Genomic DNA, 19974 nt, shown 5'->3' on the forward strand with positions numbered 1-19974 from the left:
GCCGGATGGGCACACATCTTCACTCTCTCAAAGGGGAAACATAATTAATATCTTATCTATTCATCCTTTCGAAGCAAACATTTCTGCTCGGGTATATTTCGCTAGACGTTTTTGGACAAGGTACTCACGTAAGGACAAACACAGCGATCCATGTTGTGGAGCGAGATACAAGCTGATCCCGCGCGCGGTACATGGAAATTTTTTCCATTGTTTGCTGTTACATATGTATGCTACGATATCGTCATACCTGCTTTGTCCCTTTTCCTAAAAAGTCTGCCATTGACCTTGAATTCCAATTTTCCCACTTCTCTGGCTATATTTCCCGAGCAACGCCGGGTGGCCGGCTAGTTTCCTTATAGGTGTATTCAGTTTTGTTGCAGTATGAAAAGCCAGGTACAGTGCTAACCAGGGCCCAGGTGCCGTCCGCCGATACATCTCCGCGGGCAGCACCAACGTTTAATACATTTTTTTATACGCGCTATTAAAATTAAAAAGAAGATCTTTGTGCTTTCACATTAATATTAATTCACAAATGCATGACCATGGATACAATGCACACCCCACGTCGACCATGGTCGTAAATTTGTGCATAAATATTAATGTGAAAGCACAAAGTTCTTCTCTTTAACTTTAATAATGAATCGCTTTCACCAAGTTACGCCTCAAATAATTAATTTTATATGCGCGACGTCCATTTTGGCCGGGGTCGCCTCTGTACACGTACAAGGGATGGTTCGCGCGCGGTAATTCAGGCGGCAAATGGTAAGCAGGCACTCAGGGTAAGCAGCACGGCTAGACGCGAATTATAAAAAATTGAAAATAGAGTTTAAAAATTGCTAAACTAAGCAGGAGTCAGAAGCTTAGTAATAGGGTGGTTTCCTTCATCAAAGAAAACGAAATGCATTGATTGCGATTCCTTACCCACCATTAGTGTATTCATAACGTACAAATTATTTGGTTTTAGAAATCCCGGTTTAGACGAATGGAACGTTCAATTATATCCTCATTTGAAAAAGGCCAGATTGGCGCCCATGCGATGCCACTCCACGTGACGTCACAGGGACCTAGTTTCTATACGAGAGTTTTACATCGTCTGAGATTACTAATGCATGCATGAGGCACAGAGCTCAGGGAAACATCTCTTCATAATCACACATTAAAAATACCCAAGTTCGGAAAGTTTCCTTCGTTTGATAGGGGAATAATAATCCTTATTTAAGCCAAGCGCTACCTGCTATCAGGGTACTCAGCTACCTGCTAGCAGCCTGCGTCGTATCAGCGCTTAAGCCTCGCCCCAAGGTCACCTCACACGCCAACAGCTGGAACCAGAAATACGTCACACGGACTTTTCCCATCATTCCTACTTAGCCGTCGCGTTTTTACGCGCTTGAAATTTTTCACTATTCGTTTAATCGCGAAAAATAGATATCCTCATTCGAAAATCTAAGAGCGTGAAATGCGCACTCCAGGAGTAATAATCTTTCGATTTAGGCAATAAAAAAACAATAGGAAACGTGCGTGCTTCGCGAAGCTGGCGTGCTTCAACGCTCGAGGCATTTCAATCGTGTCCTAATGCACCCGAAGCTAGCTCGAGTATCCTAAGCATCTATAATGTAGCCTAAGCACGCAGCAATAATCGGTATGGACTTGATGAGAGCTTTCGTTGCGCACAACTCCGAATAATATGTCACAAACGAGGTTATACAGCTTAAAAAACGCATTATTTCATTGATGGATTTGTGATTAACAAGTAATTTGACAATAAGTGACAGTTAAAAACAGCAGTATAAACGAACAGAAAGACATAGTACAAGCAATCGATTAACGTATCAAATAAATAGGACACAAATTTACTAAAAAGATAGTGTCCATGATTTGAAGACAGTTTTTAAAAAATAAATTCGACGATTAGGAACAATTATCTCATCCGCAGGTAGGTACCATGTTGTTCAAAAACAATTTACCAATCCTAAAAATTGATCTCGCAAATCGATTAAAATCTTCTGCTGACAACGTAGGAATGTAGGAAATGAATCATGATCAATCAGCCATCTCCACGTCACCCGCATGCCTTCTAGACATTTCGGTAAGAGCTAGAATGACCCCCGCCGCCGCTGATAGTATCTATGCGAAAAAAATCCAAGGCTCTAGTGTTAAGGTTGCTATATAAAGAAAAAATAAGTAATGAATATAAATTAGCATTGACGAAAAATTTTAGCTTCACAGCTTCATTTATGGAAAAAATTGGCTTAGAATGGACGTCATCTATCATTATCCTCCATAACTACAACAAACTGGCGCACGAAAAGTACTGTAATTGGGTTAAGACTTTTTTCAGCCGCTTTTATGTCCTTTTCAAAATTTACTTTTCAATTCCCAAATACATAAAACCTTATTTTTTTATTCCGGGGTGTCTTCTTCCATGATTCTCGGTCTAAACAAACAAAACACGGATACAAAGCGCGCGAAATAGGATGACTACATCACCGAGCGTTACAAATTTTCGCCAATTTTCCCTTTAACTCAATATCCATAATACCTCTTCAACGTTAATTTTCCTAATCTCCCAGAGTTAAATTTTCTATGAGCCCCGGTATTGACGTATGAGTACTGGAACCTCGCGCTCAGTACTCCGTACAGTAAATTTATGGCAAATTTTTAAACTATCATTATGACTGGCCAACAGTACTAAGATTGGTTTGACGCAGCTCTCCACTCAATTCTCCTATCAGCCAATCTTTTCACACCAGCATATCGCTTCTCTTTCATGTCTTTCTTCACATGTTCCACATATTTCATGAGAGATCTTCCTTTTCCGTTCTTGCCATCTCCTTGTCCCTCGACGACTGTCTTCATCAGACCATCATGGCAATTGATATGTCTTACAATATTGTTTCGTCTTCTTACGAAGGTTTTCATGAGGCATCTCTTATCTCCTAATCTTCGTAGGACTTCCTCATTACTCATTCGGGCGATCCAATTGATCCTCACCATTCTTCTGTCTTTCTTCCAATATTCCTGCATTTATGAGCCCACAACGCAAATTAGTAACGGAGGAACTCACAACATTTAACCGCTGCACTCAAGCAATTCCCACGCTCCAATGGCATTTTTTTCAGGGTGCGACCATTACGATGTTTCTAGTCTTCGCTCGAGAAAAAATCTAACTTGAGAATGAACGAACGCTGACTATAACGATGCGGTTTCGAGCGTTAGGGTTTTTTTTTTTGTCGATCGTCCACAGAAGGTCACGAATGGGCCGATTTGAGAGGGGAGAGGACCACAGGCCTCCGTAAACAGGAAGGGTGTGAGAGGCGAGGAATGCTTCATCCCCTTCGTGCACATCCGAAAGTTAACTTTGAGCTTTCACTCATCTTCCCTGAATGTGGGACGGGCGATTGGAACTAGCGCCCGTGCCATTCCTCAACCTGCAACCATTGTCCCGAGAGAAAGGGAGGACGTATTTTGCTCCGTGGGAACTACAATTTACTGAACTCATTCACCAATTGGCAGTGTCCTCAGTAGGTTTATCATTGCCTCTTCAATACTCTGAGCCCTCCAAGGAATACAATTCCCATTAACTGCAATAACTGCCGTAAGGTCTTCCGTGGATTTTCTCAACAAGATTATATCATTTTATATATATTGCACTGTATTACATCATATTACCATACATTATATTTATTATACATTACCATCGAGCCCAAAAGTCTGTGTGCATTGATGATCCACCCACTCATTGAATGAATCGGGAAAATGTCTTGTAAAATCGCGGGAGTGTTGGTGCTCAATGCACAAGAGCATTGGCCCTCGTTGGAAGAGGCGTGCGTGGCCGAGAGGAAGGCTTTCGACGAGGCTGGAATAATCGCAACAGGATTCGAACATCAGACCATAAAGAGCCCCTTAAGGAAGTGAGAAAGCTGAGAGGAACATCGTGTCCACACCGATCGGAGTTTTATCCCTCGGGCTCTCGTCTCTCATTCCATCTTTAGATTCCGATGTAAAGATTCCTTAAGTTCTACATCTACATAATACCCTGCGAGCCACCTCTAGGGTGTTTGGCAGGGGGTGACAAATCACCAACATGCAGCATGCACGAGCACCGCCGCATGCACACCGCACGGTCACAGAAATATTACGCACACTAGCAAAATATACATGTATATTCATAAAAAAATTGCTAATGGTTAGTAATTCCTAGAGCAAATACATGCAAGGTTAGAACTATGAAAAAAAACATGCAATGAGTGATCCTAGCGAGCGACGCCATTAATCCTATCAATTGAGACAACGTTGCTATCCTTAATAGTACGAGGGAAGAATGACATTTTTAATCTCTCTGTTTTGCAGTCTATTTCTTTTATTTTATTCTCATGATCGCGTCTACTATAGTACGATGGTAAACGAAGGATATGATTCACGTCGTCTGAGAAAATATCTTCTTCGAATTTCTTAGGTAAGTCAAGCCTATGCTTCGATCTACGCTCCAGTAAAGATTCCCATCCTAACTCGTGTAACATACTTGAAACGCTGCACTTTTTGTCGTAACAACTCGGACTGTTGAAGCCCCGCAATAGATGACTGATGCTGCGGGTAGAATTAGTGAATATTGTGACTCCTATCAAATCCATAGATAAGCCTATTTTTTCACAATAGGGTGGTTTCCTATTATTTTTTATTGCCTTAATCGAAAGATTATTACTCCTGGAGTACGTATTTCACGCTTTTAGATTTTTAAATGACAATATCTATTTTTCGCGATTAAATGAAAAGTGAAAATTTTCAAGCGCGCGAAAACGCGACGCTCAAGAATGAATGCCGGGAAATATCTCCGTACGTCGTATTTCTGGTTCCCCCTCCCGCCCGGTGAGGTGACCTTGAGGCGAGGCTTAGCGCTGATACGTCGCAGGCTGCCAGCGGGTAGCTGAGTACATTGCTGAATGGTAGCGCTTGGCTTAAAAAAGGTTTATTAATACCTTATCAAACGAAGAAAACTTTCCGACCTTAGCCAGTTTTAGTAGGTGATTATTAAGACATGTTTCCCTGAGCTCTGTGCCTCATGCATGCATTGGTAACCTCAGACGATGTATAACTCCTATCCTCTCGTGTAGAAACTAGGTCCCTGTGACGTCACGTGGAGTGGAATCGCATGGGCTCCAATCTGGCCTTTTTCAAATGAGGATAAAATTTGACCCTTGCCATTCGTCTAAACCGGTATTTCAAAAACCAAATAATTAGTGTATTATGAATACACTAATGGTGGGTAACGAATCGCAATCAATGCCTTTCGTTTTCTTTGATGAAGGAAACTACCCTATTATTTTATTCTTCGATGAGCGTGCGAGCATTGATGATTTTTTCCCCTAAAAAACAGTTTTCGGATATTTTTTCATCCTGCACTCTCTCTAAAATACGTGAGCACGCATAATTCGTATTCTCTCAAATCCACACAATACTGCAGGTGTCCTTTCGCAATTACCTGATGTTTTCAATTTTCTAACTGACAAAGAAAATAATTCTAATAACGTCATTACGTTATTTTTTGCTGTTTCAATGTTGAAACGGGCAGTATTTCCATGTTTTGGGCATTGACGTTGACCACTTATTTGAAAATAAATAAAGAAAAATAAGCTCTTCAATGCAAATATAGTTCCAATCATAGGAAAGAAGCAAGGATTAGCAATACCCTTTCTAAAATCCGTTTTCCATTCTCCATTCATAATGCGTTGCTCGCACAAATAACCCGAGAAGTAGTTTAACTCGAGGGTCCTTCCGTTTTGGATCAACTATGCGGCACCTAAAGAAATATAACAAGAACACTTTGATCGCCAAAAGAATACGGTTTAAAAACAACTGGTTACTTTATTCGCCCCGACCATTTCCATGCCTTCTCTTTCCTCGTTCAATCTCATCAATACGAATTTTCGCAGCGGATTATTTCTTTGATAACTAAAAGTTTTAATCCAAGGCCTATCTAATGAAGTTTTAAACTGTATCCCTAGCTGATCACGAAAATATCGTCGTACGTTATCACATAGTTACTCAAGATCAGACCAATCAGATCCATCGTGTTATTTAGGCTTCCGCGATTCCAATATCGGACTCATGCGCAGAAGCCAATGCGCATTATATCATAAGTATATGCTGAGGGTAGCCGTGTGGTTCCCACGCTTGATAAGCGCGGGAAATGTTCTGGGTGAGGTGTCTGCGAGGCTAAGGGTCGCTCATTTGCGCGGGAGCCTAATTAAATGGTAATACGCTGTTTGTGAGCTATGCCGGGCGTTCAATTAACTTTTTTTCAAGAATATAAAGACGCTATACATATAACCCTAACAACAATAACATTTTTTTTAATCCATACTCGGTAGCTGCTTCGGCTGTCGCCTCTTCGGCATGACTAGGAGCAAGATGGGACTGGCACAGAAGAGGTCGAGGTCCGAAATTCACCATGGGAGGCGAGAAACATCCGCCAGACCAACACTGTTAAGGAAACCCTAAGTAATATAAACATTCCAAGGCATAATAACAGTAGGTAATAATATTTAAAAAATAATAAACCTTTAAACTGATATTAAAGGTAATGAATTTATAAATGAATGGATCGATAATGCTACGTTTAAATACATGTTCGTGTCTATGGTTTTATCGCTGGTATAGATAATTTTTATGTGTATTTGGCTTCACACTCGTATCACTGGGGTTTTGCAAACACCACTGATGAAGTGAGTTGCCTGCAGGAACCTTCTTTCACCAGATTAGGGGGGAAGCCGGGAGAAATAGCCGGTGGAGCTGGAGCCCAGGGATGAAGTACATCCCTTCAGCGGGCACCACGATGCATTTCCTGGCGATGGAGATGTGTGAGGAGGCGGAGTCTTAAATTCGGAATTGTGTTTGCTGGCGAGCGAGGGCGCCACAGATTGATGAGCCGCGTGCCGTGGCTCAGCGAGTGAGGAGCGTTTAATGGCTGTGGCTCCTGCTCGCTCGCTCGCTTTAGCCCACTTTTCTGGAGATGATCACGTAGTCTCGCGACTGCCTTTCCCCCTCCGAATGGCCATGGCCCATTGAACAACGTCCCCAAGGAATGCACACATCCCAACGGCCAGGTTTTATTTTTCACGAAAACTTGCATATATCGACTGCTGTCCCCCTCACGAGGAGAAATACATCCCCAGTCCATAAACGTGGAAGCTTCGCATCATTCCCGTTTCTCCGCTTTGGGCACATTTATTTTTTCATTTATCATGCTTTATGTTCGCCCAACATATACATAATTATAGGGTGAACAATCCAAGAATATAACAACAAAATTGATAGTAAATTGGTCACAGCCACAAAAATAGTAACAATCATGACAGCAATGAAAAATATTAACTAAATACTATCACAGTCGCGAAACATATTCTTAAAATCTTTTACACAGCAGTCTTTTTTATACAAGTCTAGATCGTTGAAATTTTTGTTATATACTACACAAAACCTTCGTATTGGCGTATTGAAACAATAATTTGTTTAACCTTTGATATGTAAAATTTTCTTTTAAACCGGCTATTAACATTTGGAACTATTATTCTATTTCCTTCGGTAACTCGTAACATAGGCCCTTATTTATAACATCATGCATCATTCTTCAATTTAGCAGGGTATGGAGACCAAACACTTTTAAGAAATAACTATAACATACTTTTCGAAAAGCGGATACACATGATAGGGTATATATACAAAATATATAAATCTTAAAAATCTCTTTTGAACCTGCTCTAGCATTACCGTGTGTTTCTTTAAATAAAGATTCCAAATAACTGTTTCAATCCGTAATCTAATATTTCCCTCTGCGCGGCGATGAGTGTGGAGCCATCCATTTATTCTCAATATTTACAATAGAGTGCCACAACTCGCGAGGAAAGACAGTAAAAAGTTAAGAAGTCGAAAAATAATAAAATCGGTTTTCAAAAATGTCCGCAGTTGGGAGGAATCCATTTATTCCCAAAATGTGTAACAAAAAATCATCAAACACGAGGAACAGCGATTAAATTTGGGATTCCATAAATTGTATCGCCTTGAATTTAAGTGTACAGGCTTGATTATAGCTCATTTTCCCGATAAATACGAATCGCTCTGCAGTCATTGATGAGTAATTTAAATAAAAGATACAGTGTCCGGCGTGTACGGTGGAAATCTTTGATATTCAGCTTATTAAAAACACTTCGGCAACTTGTGCCATTATCAAGGCCTTGATAATGGTACGCGCCTTGATAATGGTACAAGTTGCCAAAACCATGGTCGGTGAAAATAAAAGTGTGGAGACAGACAAGTGTTATTAATAAGCTGAATGATTAATTTAGTTTCAATATTTACAATAGAATGATACAACTCGCGAGAAATGGCCTTAAAAAGTTAAGAGTGCGACAAATTACACCATATCGAATGTAAATTGGATTATACAGGTCTAATTATTCCTCCTCATTTCGCCACGAAATACGGATCGATCCGTTGTCAGAGACGCGAGTGTCAACTAGCCCTAACGTGCTGAGGGTGACAAAGCACGTAAAACCACATTCGTACACTCTGCTCCTGTAAATACTGCTCGTCCCATTACAATACCAAGCAAAGCTTGTGCCTTCCTCCTCAGAGCAGCTCATAGCCGGCAGTGATTCTTACCCGAGACGAAAAAGTGATTGAAAGACACTCATACCCGTCTCAGAATATGATTTGGAAAAGGAACAGAATTCAGCTCCTTTGTGGCCGGCTACATCAACCAGCATAACAGCCGCTGGGGACTGCCTGTGGACCAGGAGGTGAGGGTATGGTGTCTTCTGGGGATTCTTCCTGAATATAGGAACATATCTGGCTCTCCTGCCTCTCCAAAAGGAGTTTCCTACTCCGATACCAAATTTGAAATTGCTAAAGCAGCGTACAATTTCCTTTTAGCTATCTCAAAGGAGTCTGCGATATTATCATCAATGAATGTTGATTCAGTGTCTTGAAGAATTTTAAATGTTCATTTTTGCCAAGTGAGTAGATATACAACTAATATTGATAAATTTCTTACTTACAATTAATGTTTTACATTAAAAACATCAAATGTTTATAAGAATGTTTGAGCGTAAGTGGCTTAAAACTTCTTTTTTAGGCCAAACTCTTTTATTTAAGTATTATAAGAAGTTTAATGGAATAAACCTATTTGAATGCTATTCTATATCGCGTCATAGATATTTACTACGTATAACGAGGAGGACAGAGATTTTCCCCGTCATAGAGGTGAATATTACGACGAGGAGAACGATTTACAGGCTGAGCGATAGGCAAGCTACCTTCGTTAGATGTAACATAAGTTGTGTAGTGTTCCATCTGCATTAACCTATTTATTCGCTAAAACAATATCATAGAACATACGCATTTCCAGATGGAAATTTATAGTTAAGGATTTATATTTATAGTTAGGGATTGCCAGAGTATTTCATATAATATACGGCAACAGGATTAGTCGTGGAACGCCTTACAACCTCCTTTTCATAGCGTAACATTAGCAAAATTTTATTTAAAACGTATTTATGAAAGTGATAATTTTCGCTTACCGTTAATTTTTTTCCTTTTGGATTAAGATGGGGGAAGTACCGGCGAAAAACGGAACAGACATGGACAGAGGAGGATATGAGAATGGGGCTGAAAGCTTTCAGAGAGGGAAGAAGCATGAGGCATTCTGCCGAACTTTTCCATGTTCCCCGCACTTGCCTCTATCGTAAGATAGTAGCGGATACGGAAAAACTGAAGACTCGGGGGGGGGGCAAAATGTCTTCTCAGTGGAAGAAGAGGAAGCATTATATAGAAGAATTCTTAGGTTATGAGAAATTGGGTTCGCATTGATAAGAGTTGATGACATGAAGGTGGCATATGAATTTTCCATTGAAAACAACATAAAAAAACTATTTCTGTGCGTTAAAAAAACGAGCACGCAAGGATTGGTTCTTGAATTTTATATCTAGACATCCTTTAAGTCTTCGAAAACCCGAAGGTTTGTCAGTGGCTCGAGCTGAGGGTTTAAATAAGGAAGATGTGGACGATTTCTTTTTCAAAATTAACTATTTCGATGGTCGAGGCTGGAGTTATGATAAGCCCCACCTCATATACAACGTTGACGAAACGGGATGTGCATGAAATAATCGCCAAACCCAAAATATTGTCGCAAAAACAGGATATAAGGTAGTCATGAAACAGACGTCAGTGGAAAGGGGGGCATTGGTGACAGTTGTTGCGTGCTGTAATGCTAGTGGACATTACTTACCACCTTTTGTCATTTTTAAGGGGAAAAAGTTCCACAAGGAATGGGAGGATGGATTTCCGTTGGGATCTAAAATTTTTACGTCCGATTCAGGGTGGATAAGTGAGGATCTTTTTCTGGAGTGGCTGAAGCACTTTCAAGCAAACAGGATTCCTGGCCGATGCATTTTAATCCTAGATGGCCACGCATCACACAAGACTCTTCCTGCCTTACTGTTCTGTGAAAGGAATGGGATCACTCTCTTATCACTGTTTTAAAATTAATCACTAACATTAATCACATCCAGCCTGAAATCTAACAAATGATATTTTTCCTTGATAATGCCATGGACGGCCTCCACATCTGATTGGATTGATTCCATTCTTCAGTTGTCAGTTGAGCTCGCTTGCCTTTCAACGCTGGCATCAGCACACTGAACTTAAGATCATTTTCTAAGTATGATACATCTCTTTTTTTTCTAGATCTTTTATCTAGAATCAATATGTCACCCTTTTCCATGAAAGTTTTCATTAGATGTGCCGATTACAAGATTGATTTCAGAATATCGGCATCATTTTGTAGTTGGAATTACAATCGATACGAGTTTGAGCATTAGTGAGAGGACTATATATGTGCACAATGGTATGAAACGGGTGTTATGGGGGCACAGGTCATTGAAAAAACAGCAAAAATGACCAAAATCCCATATTTTATTGTTTTTCGCGGTGTTCCACCACCTAAATGTTCCTTTTTCATTACATTAGCCAAAAGGTATTAAATTACTCCTTAAAACACATTTTATCCTTATGCTTTCTATCCCGAGGTATTTAAAAAACAGTGGAAATGTGTGCTCACACGCCCCAGAAGATGCATTAACTCCTTTTTCGACTCGTTGGGACTAACGATTTGCTTAGTAAAAACAAGATCTTTGTAATAAGGTTGTTCGTATTATCGAGAATCTACTGTATCCTTAGTTATACCACTGCACTTCATTTATGCGCTGAAAATTCACCATGTGAAGCTGACGTTTTACGCAATAATGCTTATGAATTAAATTTGCATGATCATTCATTGTGTAAAACGATCCTACCCATCTTCTTAGCCTTGAAAATTATACAGCCTATTTAGTTGACAATACTTTATTAATGGCGTTGAATATTTCATTATTCATATTTTTTTACTTAAATTTACTTTTGAATATTCTTTATTATTAAGCATTTTTTTTGCCAAATTCCTATTTGCTGAATTTCCCATCTTACACAGTGCATGATGTTCATTCATCACGTAAAACAGCTAACTCCATCTCTCTGTCAAAAATTAACTGCCAGTCCCTATGAAGAAAGCCAATCCTAGACTTCAACATCTGAGGAATCGTCAAATACTTTGGCTAAGTCTTTCCATAATTTACTACCCACACCAGAAAAAAATAATGAAAGTCAATGTGAAAAAGTAAAGAAAGCAAATGGCTCAAATACTTACTTCTCTAGCTGTAATAGAAGAAACAAAGCAACGACTGAAGAAACATAATATAAGGAACGCGAAAGGAACTTGCAGAAACTTCTAAGAATCATCTTCAGATAGGGACGGCAATATTGAGAATAGATGACTCAGCTGATGATACGCATTGTGGCTTCTGCTCAAAGTCTCATAATTATGCGAATTCGTCAAAGTTTAGAGACCGGATTAAGTGCATGAAGTGTAATTGTTGGGACCATGAACTGTGTGTAGGTGCTAAGGGGCTACATAAATTCACTTGCGGTAAATGAGCTTAATTGTTTTGGTAAATTTGTTCTGTACGTCTATTTGTTAAGTTATTTTTTACTCTAAGAAGCTGTCGTCGAAATATCTCCAGACTGCACTACATTGCTAAAAGTAATGATGCCAAATTTTATCGAATAAAACATAGGAAAACTAAAACTATCAACGTTATTTTACCGGTTCGATTGGGCCTCTCATCTGGGGCCGTATTCTGTATTTCGTCGGTACCGCACCGGTCGGTTTCCCTTCCCAGCCAACCGACGGCACATCAACCCGTACCGACGACGGTTTCCTTACCGACGACGGCAAATTCAGCGATTCAGTATGGTCGTCGGTATCAAACCAGTCGGTACGGTTCCCCCTCCTTCCCAAAAAGGGAAAAGCCGAATACACCCGAAGTTAGAAGTTATTTGACGTGTCTCCACCAATGAAAGGTAAGTGTGGAAAAAAGTGAAGACTGAAAATGTTCAATTCCCGCTAAAACTACAAAAAATGGAAGGAGTCGTACGTACTTTTTCGTCATTTTATTAATCTTTTTATTTGTGGAAGGTGTTACTTAGATGAAGATAATTGATATTGTATAACTTGTTAAAATATCTTGTATAATATGTGGTAGTAGTGCTCAGCCTACAAAAGCGAAGGAAACAATATTACAACATCGGATATAGTTCGCATATGATGGAGATTGTTGTTGTTGGAATGAATTAATTCAATTATCCTTTATGACGTATTGTCATGTATACATATTGGTACCGGATGCTGCTATACCATAATACCTATGTAATGTAGTTGTCATTAAGAAAGTTCCTTCTGAATTATATCAATGAACGCAAGAACGGATTCAGAATTTTTTCTGGAGGGTCACAAGGGTCTGACAGACAAACGGTCTCCTCATATTGGAGATTAAAAAAAACATGCCGCAATTACTGCGAAAATTATTATCTGTATTTTAATTTGAAAGTTATTTGTGAGGAATTAAATATTTAATTGAGGCTCCGTCCCAGACAGCACAACATTTTGTGTTGCATCAATAATACACGAAAAATACATGACCAAAAACATATGTATAAGATGGAATACGATCGTATTGCCTCTGTTTATGTCATGTAAAAGTGCTTCAAAATTCCTTCAGGATGTATGTATACGCGCATATCACAAATTAGAAATCTGAATACCCATGCATGAAATATACATTTATATCTACAGGCCCTCGTACATGAATTACATATATTGATTTTCTGGACCACGAATCCACTTAATATACTATTCATAATAAGGTGCGCCTATGCAAAATGTGAAAGTTACACAAGTAATTTTTTTAAATTCAGAGGGAATTTTATTCTGTTCAAAAGTGCTGAGAAAGTAAGCTCAATGAACATTTATAGAAATTAGATACTTAATATACTTAATAGCATTAATATAGGATGAATAAATTTAAGGAAACCACAACATATACATAGCAATATGTTTATTCAAAGAGACAAAATACAATAATTCACACAAAGAACAAGTGTGGCCATGAAAATTGCTTACAAGCATTAAGGGCCAGCAAACAGGAGATGAGAATATAGCACAAAGATACATCAAGTACAAACAATTGTTTGAGTTGGGAATTCGCAAAAATGTTAACATGGAACAAGCGTTGCAACCCAGTGTACAAGATGAAACCTGAATTCAGGAAACCAAGTCTGCATCATCAGCCACTTCCTGACAGGAGAAAAGAAGAGTTCAAATTTAAAAGTCATGCAAAAATATATTCTTTTGTAAGAGCTGAATAGAGCTCCCAGCCTTTCAATTTGAACATGATTTATATAGGTAGTCAGTCTTCTGTGAAATCTGTAGTTTTAATACAAATTCTAGTAATACAAATGAACGTCGAGGACAGAAGGGCAAAAGGATAATTCCTTTCATAGCCATTCTACTCCAGCCTACTTTACTTTCATACATATCCTATTCGTAGAACATAGATTAGGAATTATATTGTACTCAAGGGCTTTGTGAGGATTGGTGACTCCTTATGGTTAGCACAAACTCCTTATTTCTAAGTTTCTACCCATTTAATTTCTTCCACTTGATGCGTTTTTCAGGTGCTAAGAAGATATCACTCTATCAGAGGGAGTTAATGCTCCAGTTTATGCTGGAGCATTTAGACCTGGCTCGTGGCCGAATCAGTGGGCCGCAGGCAGGATTGAGGAGGTCTGAGTTGTGGAGGGAGCTCACAGATCTCCTCAATTCCTGCCCCACTGGAGGGAGTAAAACCCCGGAAAAGTGGTCAAGGGTAAACTTCAACACTGCATTAATCGAACTGTGGTTCTATCACCACGTAAAGGTATTTAAATGGTATTTCCTGTTTTATCATAGTCATGGATGGACTGGAGATCAGACACGAAGCAGAAGGCCATGAAAATAAGGAGGTCGGCCCAGCAGACAGGGGGAGGGCCATCTACTGTCGTGCCACTGACTGCCCTCGAAGAAAAGCTAATTGCTTTTATCGGGGAAACGGCAGTCAGTGGCATTCCGGGAATTGTAGACCCCCTAGAGGTGAGGCACCATGTCATTTATCGTAGCAGTGAAGGTAATATCCAATTGATAAATTATGGTGTAAGTTTGCTTACTTTATCGCATTTCAGATTGTGACAGTTATGCCCGATGGGAGCTTGCCATTTTTCGTTGAGGAGGGAGAGGCGTCAACATCAGCTTCCACCGTAGATGGTTCTACCCCGTCCACCTCGGGAATGCCTCCTTCTGCAAAAAAGAGGAGGATTTGTGGTGAGTGATGGTTCAATTGTCAGTATAAAGACTTCTAAAATTTATGTCATGTACCATAATATTGATACCCATTGATTAGAGTTAATATTTGGGCAAATTACCTGACAGCAGCTTCAGTGATAAGGTTGCTCATGTGAGAATTTTATTTTCCTTCTCTTTAGACGCGGATCTCGATGAAAAGGAGGAGAGGGCCCTGGCTGCAAGCGAGGCTATGGCAGATGCTATTCAAAGAATCTGAGGAGACGAGGAGAACATTGGAGGTCCTCACAGCGTCTGTGACAGAGATGAAGGAAATGTAAGTAGTGCAGTTAGACTGCTAAACAACCTTTCATAGAAACAAAACTTACCTAATATTGAAGGCGTCTGATAATGTCTCCCCTCACCGCTCTTGCTTCTAGAAGCAGGGCCCTAGCCCCTTGTTCCACTGGCGGTGGTCTATCAATTTCATCCTCCATATGGAATTCATCATCTCCATATGGAACTCCACCCAGCATACACATGTTGTGCAGGACGCTGCAGGCATTGACAAATTGGCATACTTTGCTAGGGTCATACTCCATTTTCCTGGCTTGGAGAAGGCATCTAAACATTCCCTTCAACAATCCAATGCATCGTTCCACTGCTGAACGTGCCTTCACATGAAGGCGAGTGAAACGTGCCTCGGGTGTGCCCTCTGCTGCATCCAAAATTGGGGTATGGAGCCATGGCTCATGTGGATAACCAGAATCACCTATGGAATTATTTTACACAGAAATTAGAGATTCAGTTTTGAAGAAATTTTCATGAAAAACTTAATTTAAGAAATACTAACCTAGCAACCAACATCTCTCACCCGTAGCCCAAAATTCTGCCAGCTTCTGGCGAATGGCGGAATTAGCCCACACAAAAGAGTCATGGCTGCTACCCGGGTATCTCGCCAAAATATTATAAATTTTGAGATCTGAGTTGCTAACCTGAAAGTGGAGGATGTTCCACATATGACATAAGTCAGCCAACCATGCACGATAACATGTTCATTTGTCTATTGCAAAATGATGTAACTTACTATTTGCACATTAATTGAATGGAATAGCTTTCTGTTCACATATAAGTGCTCTTCCTCCCTTGGAGCTTTTATGGCTATATGGGTGCCATCAACATACCCCAAAACACCAGGCATCCCTGCATTTTGGTAGTTCCTGGAAATGTGGAAACCCTTTTTATTTATGAATGCTCTTTTATCTTTTCAGGATTAAACAACATCTTAGGAAGTAGGTTTTTTAATTGTATCATTTGCTGAAGTAAGCACATTTTTTTAAAACGTATCATTTGCTGAGGTAAGCACACATTTTTTTTAAACGTATCATTTGCTGAAGTAAGCACACATTATTTATTTTAACGTATCATTTGCTGAAGCACGCACACATTATTTATTTTACCTTATCATTTGCTAAAGCAAGCTAGTCATTCTTTGTTTTAAAGTAATATATGCCAAAGTAAGCTAGTCATTCTTTGTTTTAAAGTAATATATGCCAAAGTAAGCTAGTCATTCTTTGTTTTAAAGTAATATTTGCCAAAGTAAGCTAGTCATTCTTTGTTTTAAAGTAATATTTGCCAAAGTAAGCTAGTCATTCTTTGTTTTAAAGTAATATTTGCCAAAGTAAGCTAGTCATTCTTTGTTTTAAAGTAATACTTGCTAAAATAAGCTAGTGAAATGAAATCAAGGAGATGACTGTGGGTGTCAATATCCTGGTAAAAAAAATCAGTGTGCTGCTATTTGCTGATGGCATAGCACTCATAGACGAGACTGAGAAGGATTTGAAGAAGACTTTGACAAATATGGAAAGGACAATGACCAGATATCAGCTGAAAATAAAAAAAATAAGACTAAGGTATTAGTACGCAGTAAAAGAGAGGAGGTTAAGGCAAAAATTAACCTGGAGAAGCATAAGCTTGAAAAGGTGAGAGAGTTTTCTTAACTGGGAAGCCAAATTACCTTCGATGGATGAAGTAAGAAGGAAATACTCAGTAGAATAGTGCAGGAAAAGAGAGCTTCTATGAAAAGAATCTTCTTACAGATAAAAATAAAAGCATAGAAGCAAGGGAACAATTCATCAGATGCTATACATGGAGCATGTTTCTCAATGGAAGTGAGGCTTGGACGATGACAGTAGCAGAGAAGTCAAGAGTGGAAGCATTTGAAATGTGGTGCTACCGAAGAATGATGAATATAAAATGTATAGACTGCAAGTAACAAGGAACTGCTAAGAAGAGTGGGATAAAATAGAAGTCTTCTAAAATCCTTAAGCAGAGGACGGAACAACTTAGTTGACCACATTCTGAGACATGATGGCCTGATGAAAACAATCCTAAAAGGGCAGGTGGAAACCAGAAAATTTGTGGATGAAATCATACAACAAATGTTTTCTACACCACTCCATGTGCTTCAAATTTTGTAGGCCAGTATTTGAAGATCTGAAATTACTGTCTCATCCGTGAGTGTACATTGTGTGTATACTTTTCCTCATTTGGGAAAAATGGATAAATTGTATGAAAATTTTCATTTCCATGAATAAAATTATAGAACTTTAAATGATATTTATCTTTATTACATTTTCAAAGGGACAGCAGAAGGGCCTAACCAAATTGGTGTGAGGCTTTTTAACCATCTCCCACAAAATTTAAAGTTATTTCTGTACTTCTTTTAAAAATACGATTAATGAATTTCTATGGGGTGAACTGTGATATTCAATTGAGGAATTTCTGAGAAAATCAGTTGATGATTGTTGTAAATCAAATAATCAAAGTTACTTTAATGGAGATAACTCCATATTTGTTAATTACAATTGTGTATAAGTATTAATTATGACACACTAATCAACTTCCTTGGCATAACAATCAGATCAATAACTAACAAAACAGTTGCCAATAGCCAAGTCACCTGAGATACCTAGCTACATTTAAAATTGTATTATAATTTGACTTGCCCTATCCAACACTTATTTCCTGGCATAAGATGAAAGAAGTTATTCATATTATTGCTGAAGTTAGTTCTTTACCTTAGGATTGCCTCTGCTCTCTCATTTGGTCTCAGTGGGAAAATAATCCATTTCCCCAGAATTTGTGGGGAATTGAGCCACTCTGTGATTTCTTTAATTGCCCTGCTCACGCTTGGCTGGCTCAGGGATACATTCCTATCACTTCCAGTGGAACGCTGGTAGCTGCCTTGCGCATAAAAATGTAGGGCACACAGGACCTATAAAGGTAATCTGGCATTAATATGGTATATTTCCAACTTCAATAATTATATTACCTCGTGTAAAATGATATTACCTTGGTTTCCAATGGGATATGGGTCACACGTTGACCAGCAGCAAGGACTGGTCGCAATTCTTCGATGAGGACTCTTGCCATGTCCTGAGTTAGGCGGTATAATTTGCGAAAAAGTTCCTCGCTTGTTTGAAAAGGGTCAGAGGTATCCCGCAGGTGCCTAAGGTTGGTGCGGACATCCCTCAGAAGCCTAAGGCGCCTTTCTCTCCTCCATCTGCGGAGATGCCGCAAAGCGCCCACAGGGTCCATCAGGCTAAAGTTTTGGTTGTCAAAAACGTACAATGTTGAAAAAATTTCACTTATAATTCTCAGAAAGTACCACATTCTCATAATTATTAAGATGCAAGATCCAAGTTGATATGCATGGGATATTCAATGAGTGACATTATCTGGTCAACCAAATAGTTGACCCTTTCAGTGTAAGACATCGATTCTTCCCAAATTTATTGATGAATAAATTCTTAAAACGAAATTTTCACTTTGAAAATGATGAATTTACTGATTTTCACTCACCAGAAGTCAATGAAGGTAGAGGTGGTCAAGATGTCAATTCCCGGAGAGAAATCAAGAAGGGCGAGAGGTCAATGCAGGGTACGTGGTGGTTTTCCAGGGAGTGCGTAGGTCGATGATATATACTTGCGGGTAGTCCAGGAGGTGCAGATGTCAAAATGTCAAAATCAAGTATATGTAGAATGGAAGACACACGTAGCTCGCCAACACTCAACTAGTGAATGACGTGATGCGTTAAGTGTTGACAAGTGGTGTTGAGTGGAAAACAAAAAAACACGTACAATGCGCACGGTGGAATTCATGAAACCCACAAGTCGGTAGCCTTACCGACACCTTTTTGCTGTCGGTACGGCTACCGACGATCTCCCGTCCTCTCGTCGGTGCCGCACCGACCGGGTTCGTACAGAATCGCACGACTTCTTACCGGGAGTCGGTGTGACGTCGCACCCGACGAATCGGTGCCGCACCGATCGGTTTGGAGTTACAGAATACAGCCCCTGGTCCGATTCACCCTCCAAGTCGTCGGGCGAATACGACCATGCAGTCTCTTGAAGGAATTGCTCCAGGACCGTTCCATCCAGAGCCACAACGATGAAAATTGCGTTTTAAACAGGAAAAACGTCGAGTCCTTTGCTGATAATGCTTTCAGAATGTAACTGTTTACACAAACGAGGAAATCGAAGATTTTCCTTTATGTGGCCCGATTATTTATTATAATATGGCCTCCCTTAACCCTAAATTTAAGAATATTTTCTTGAGACCAGCGTTGTATTGCAATACTCACTGAAGATCAGAAAATATTCGCGGCACCTCCATTTTTAAATGCTGACTGTTCTATTTATATCTTAACTGGTTTTGGTACATTTTTAACTTTTTTTAATATTCACTCTTTTGTTCGAGCAAATATTCCATTTTTTTCATGCTTCAAGGTCATATTAAGCTAATATAAATTTAATATAAAATGCAACAATATTGGAGGTATTCAAAACTATTTTTCCACAGCCATGTCTAAATAATACCAGTGCTATTTGGCGTTGCCATAACTCTCTCCGTGACTCAAAAAACACTATGAAAGTCAACACAATTTCATGATTTCTAAACTATTGCGAAAGTTATAATAGTATACTCTTCTCATTCGAATAAAAATACTTTTCTGGCAGTAAGCGACGAATATACAAAACATCTCCAAAGTAAAAAATTTCAATATTCTAGTCTCATCGTTTTTCAAATTTTTATCAATTTTTAAATTTTCTTTTTCGCCCTAGCTCACCAAAATGGCATTTTATGTTTATTTTCAAATAGCTTAACCCCTATGATAAATTAACATAGAAGGTTAACTGTGGCCAATAGTTTAAAATACATATATTTGT

The 19974-nt window shown here is 39.2% G+C and overlaps 2 protein-coding genes across 4 annotated transcripts; one reads left to right on the plus strand and one right to left on the minus strand.

The window, feature by feature from the left end:
• Positions 1-13469: 13469 nt before the first annotated feature.
• On the minus strand, positions 13470-18937 carry LOC124168376 (putative nuclease HARBI1). Of its 3 annotated transcripts, none has more exons than XM_046546591.1 (9): positions 18608-18937; positions 18098-18308; positions 17824-18020; positions 15831-15963; positions 15597-15738; positions 15133-15515; positions 14887-15058; positions 14632-14761; positions 13470-13723 (listed from the first exon to the last, which is right to left on the minus strand). In XM_046546591.1, the coding sequence occupies exons 2-6, from the start codon at positions 18176-18178 to the stop codon at positions 15133-15135; spliced, it is 936 nt and encodes a 311-aa protein (XP_046402547.1). In that variant the 5' UTR covers positions 18179-18308; positions 18608-18937; the 3' UTR covers positions 13470-13723; positions 14632-14761; positions 14887-15058. The 3 variants fall into 3 exon arrangements, with proteins under 3 accessions (XP_046402547.1, XP_046402546.1, XP_046402545.1); XM_046546590.1 differs by having other exon boundaries at positions 18098-18347; XM_046546589.1 differs by having other exon boundaries at positions 18098-18937.
• On the plus strand, positions 14045-15023 carry LOC124168396. The gene is made up of 4 exons (XM_046546616.1): positions 14045-14294; positions 14378-14557; positions 14647-14785; positions 14947-15023. Exons 1-4 carry the CDS (start codon positions 14091-14093, stop codon positions 15021-15023), a joined length of 600 nt encoding a protein of 199 aa, XP_046402572.1. The 5' UTR covers positions 14045-14090.
• Positions 18938-19974: the final 1037 nt, after the last annotated feature.

Source organism: Ischnura elegans, chromosome 11 (genome assembly GCF_921293095.1).
Source record: "Ischnura elegans chromosome 11, ioIscEleg1.1, whole genome shotgun sequence".
In the NCBI taxonomy this organism is placed as follows: domain Eukaryota; kingdom Metazoa; phylum Arthropoda; class Insecta; order Odonata; family Coenagrionidae; genus Ischnura; species Ischnura elegans.

Excerpts from the sequence above, each read along its gene's own strand:
- LOC124168396 (XM_046546616.1), top strand. The coding sequence starts at position 14,091 with ATGCGTTTTTCAGGTGCTAAGAAGATATCACTCTATCAGAGGGAGTTA. Across the intron at positions 14,558-14,646 it reads GAATTGTAGACCCCCTAGAG|ATTGTGACAGTTATGCCCGA; the intron begins GTGAGGCACCAT and ends ATCGCATTTCAG. Across the intron at positions 14,786-14,946 it reads AAAAAAGAGGAGGATTTGTG|ACGCGGATCTCGATGAAAAG; the intron begins GTGAGTGATGGT and ends CCTTCTCTTTAG.
- LOC124168376 (XM_046546589.1), bottom strand. The coding sequence starts at position 18,424 with ATGAGAATGTGGTACTTTCTGAGAATTATAAGTGAAATTTTTTCAACA. Across the intron at positions 18,021-18,097 it reads ATATCCCATTGGAAACCAAG|GTCCTGTGTGCCCTACATTT; the intron begins GTAATATCATTT and ends TTACCTTTATAG. Across the intron at positions 15,964-17,823 it reads AGAGCAGAGGCAATCCTAAG|GAACTACCAAAATGCAGGGA; the intron begins GTAAAGAACTAA and ends CCACATTTCCAG.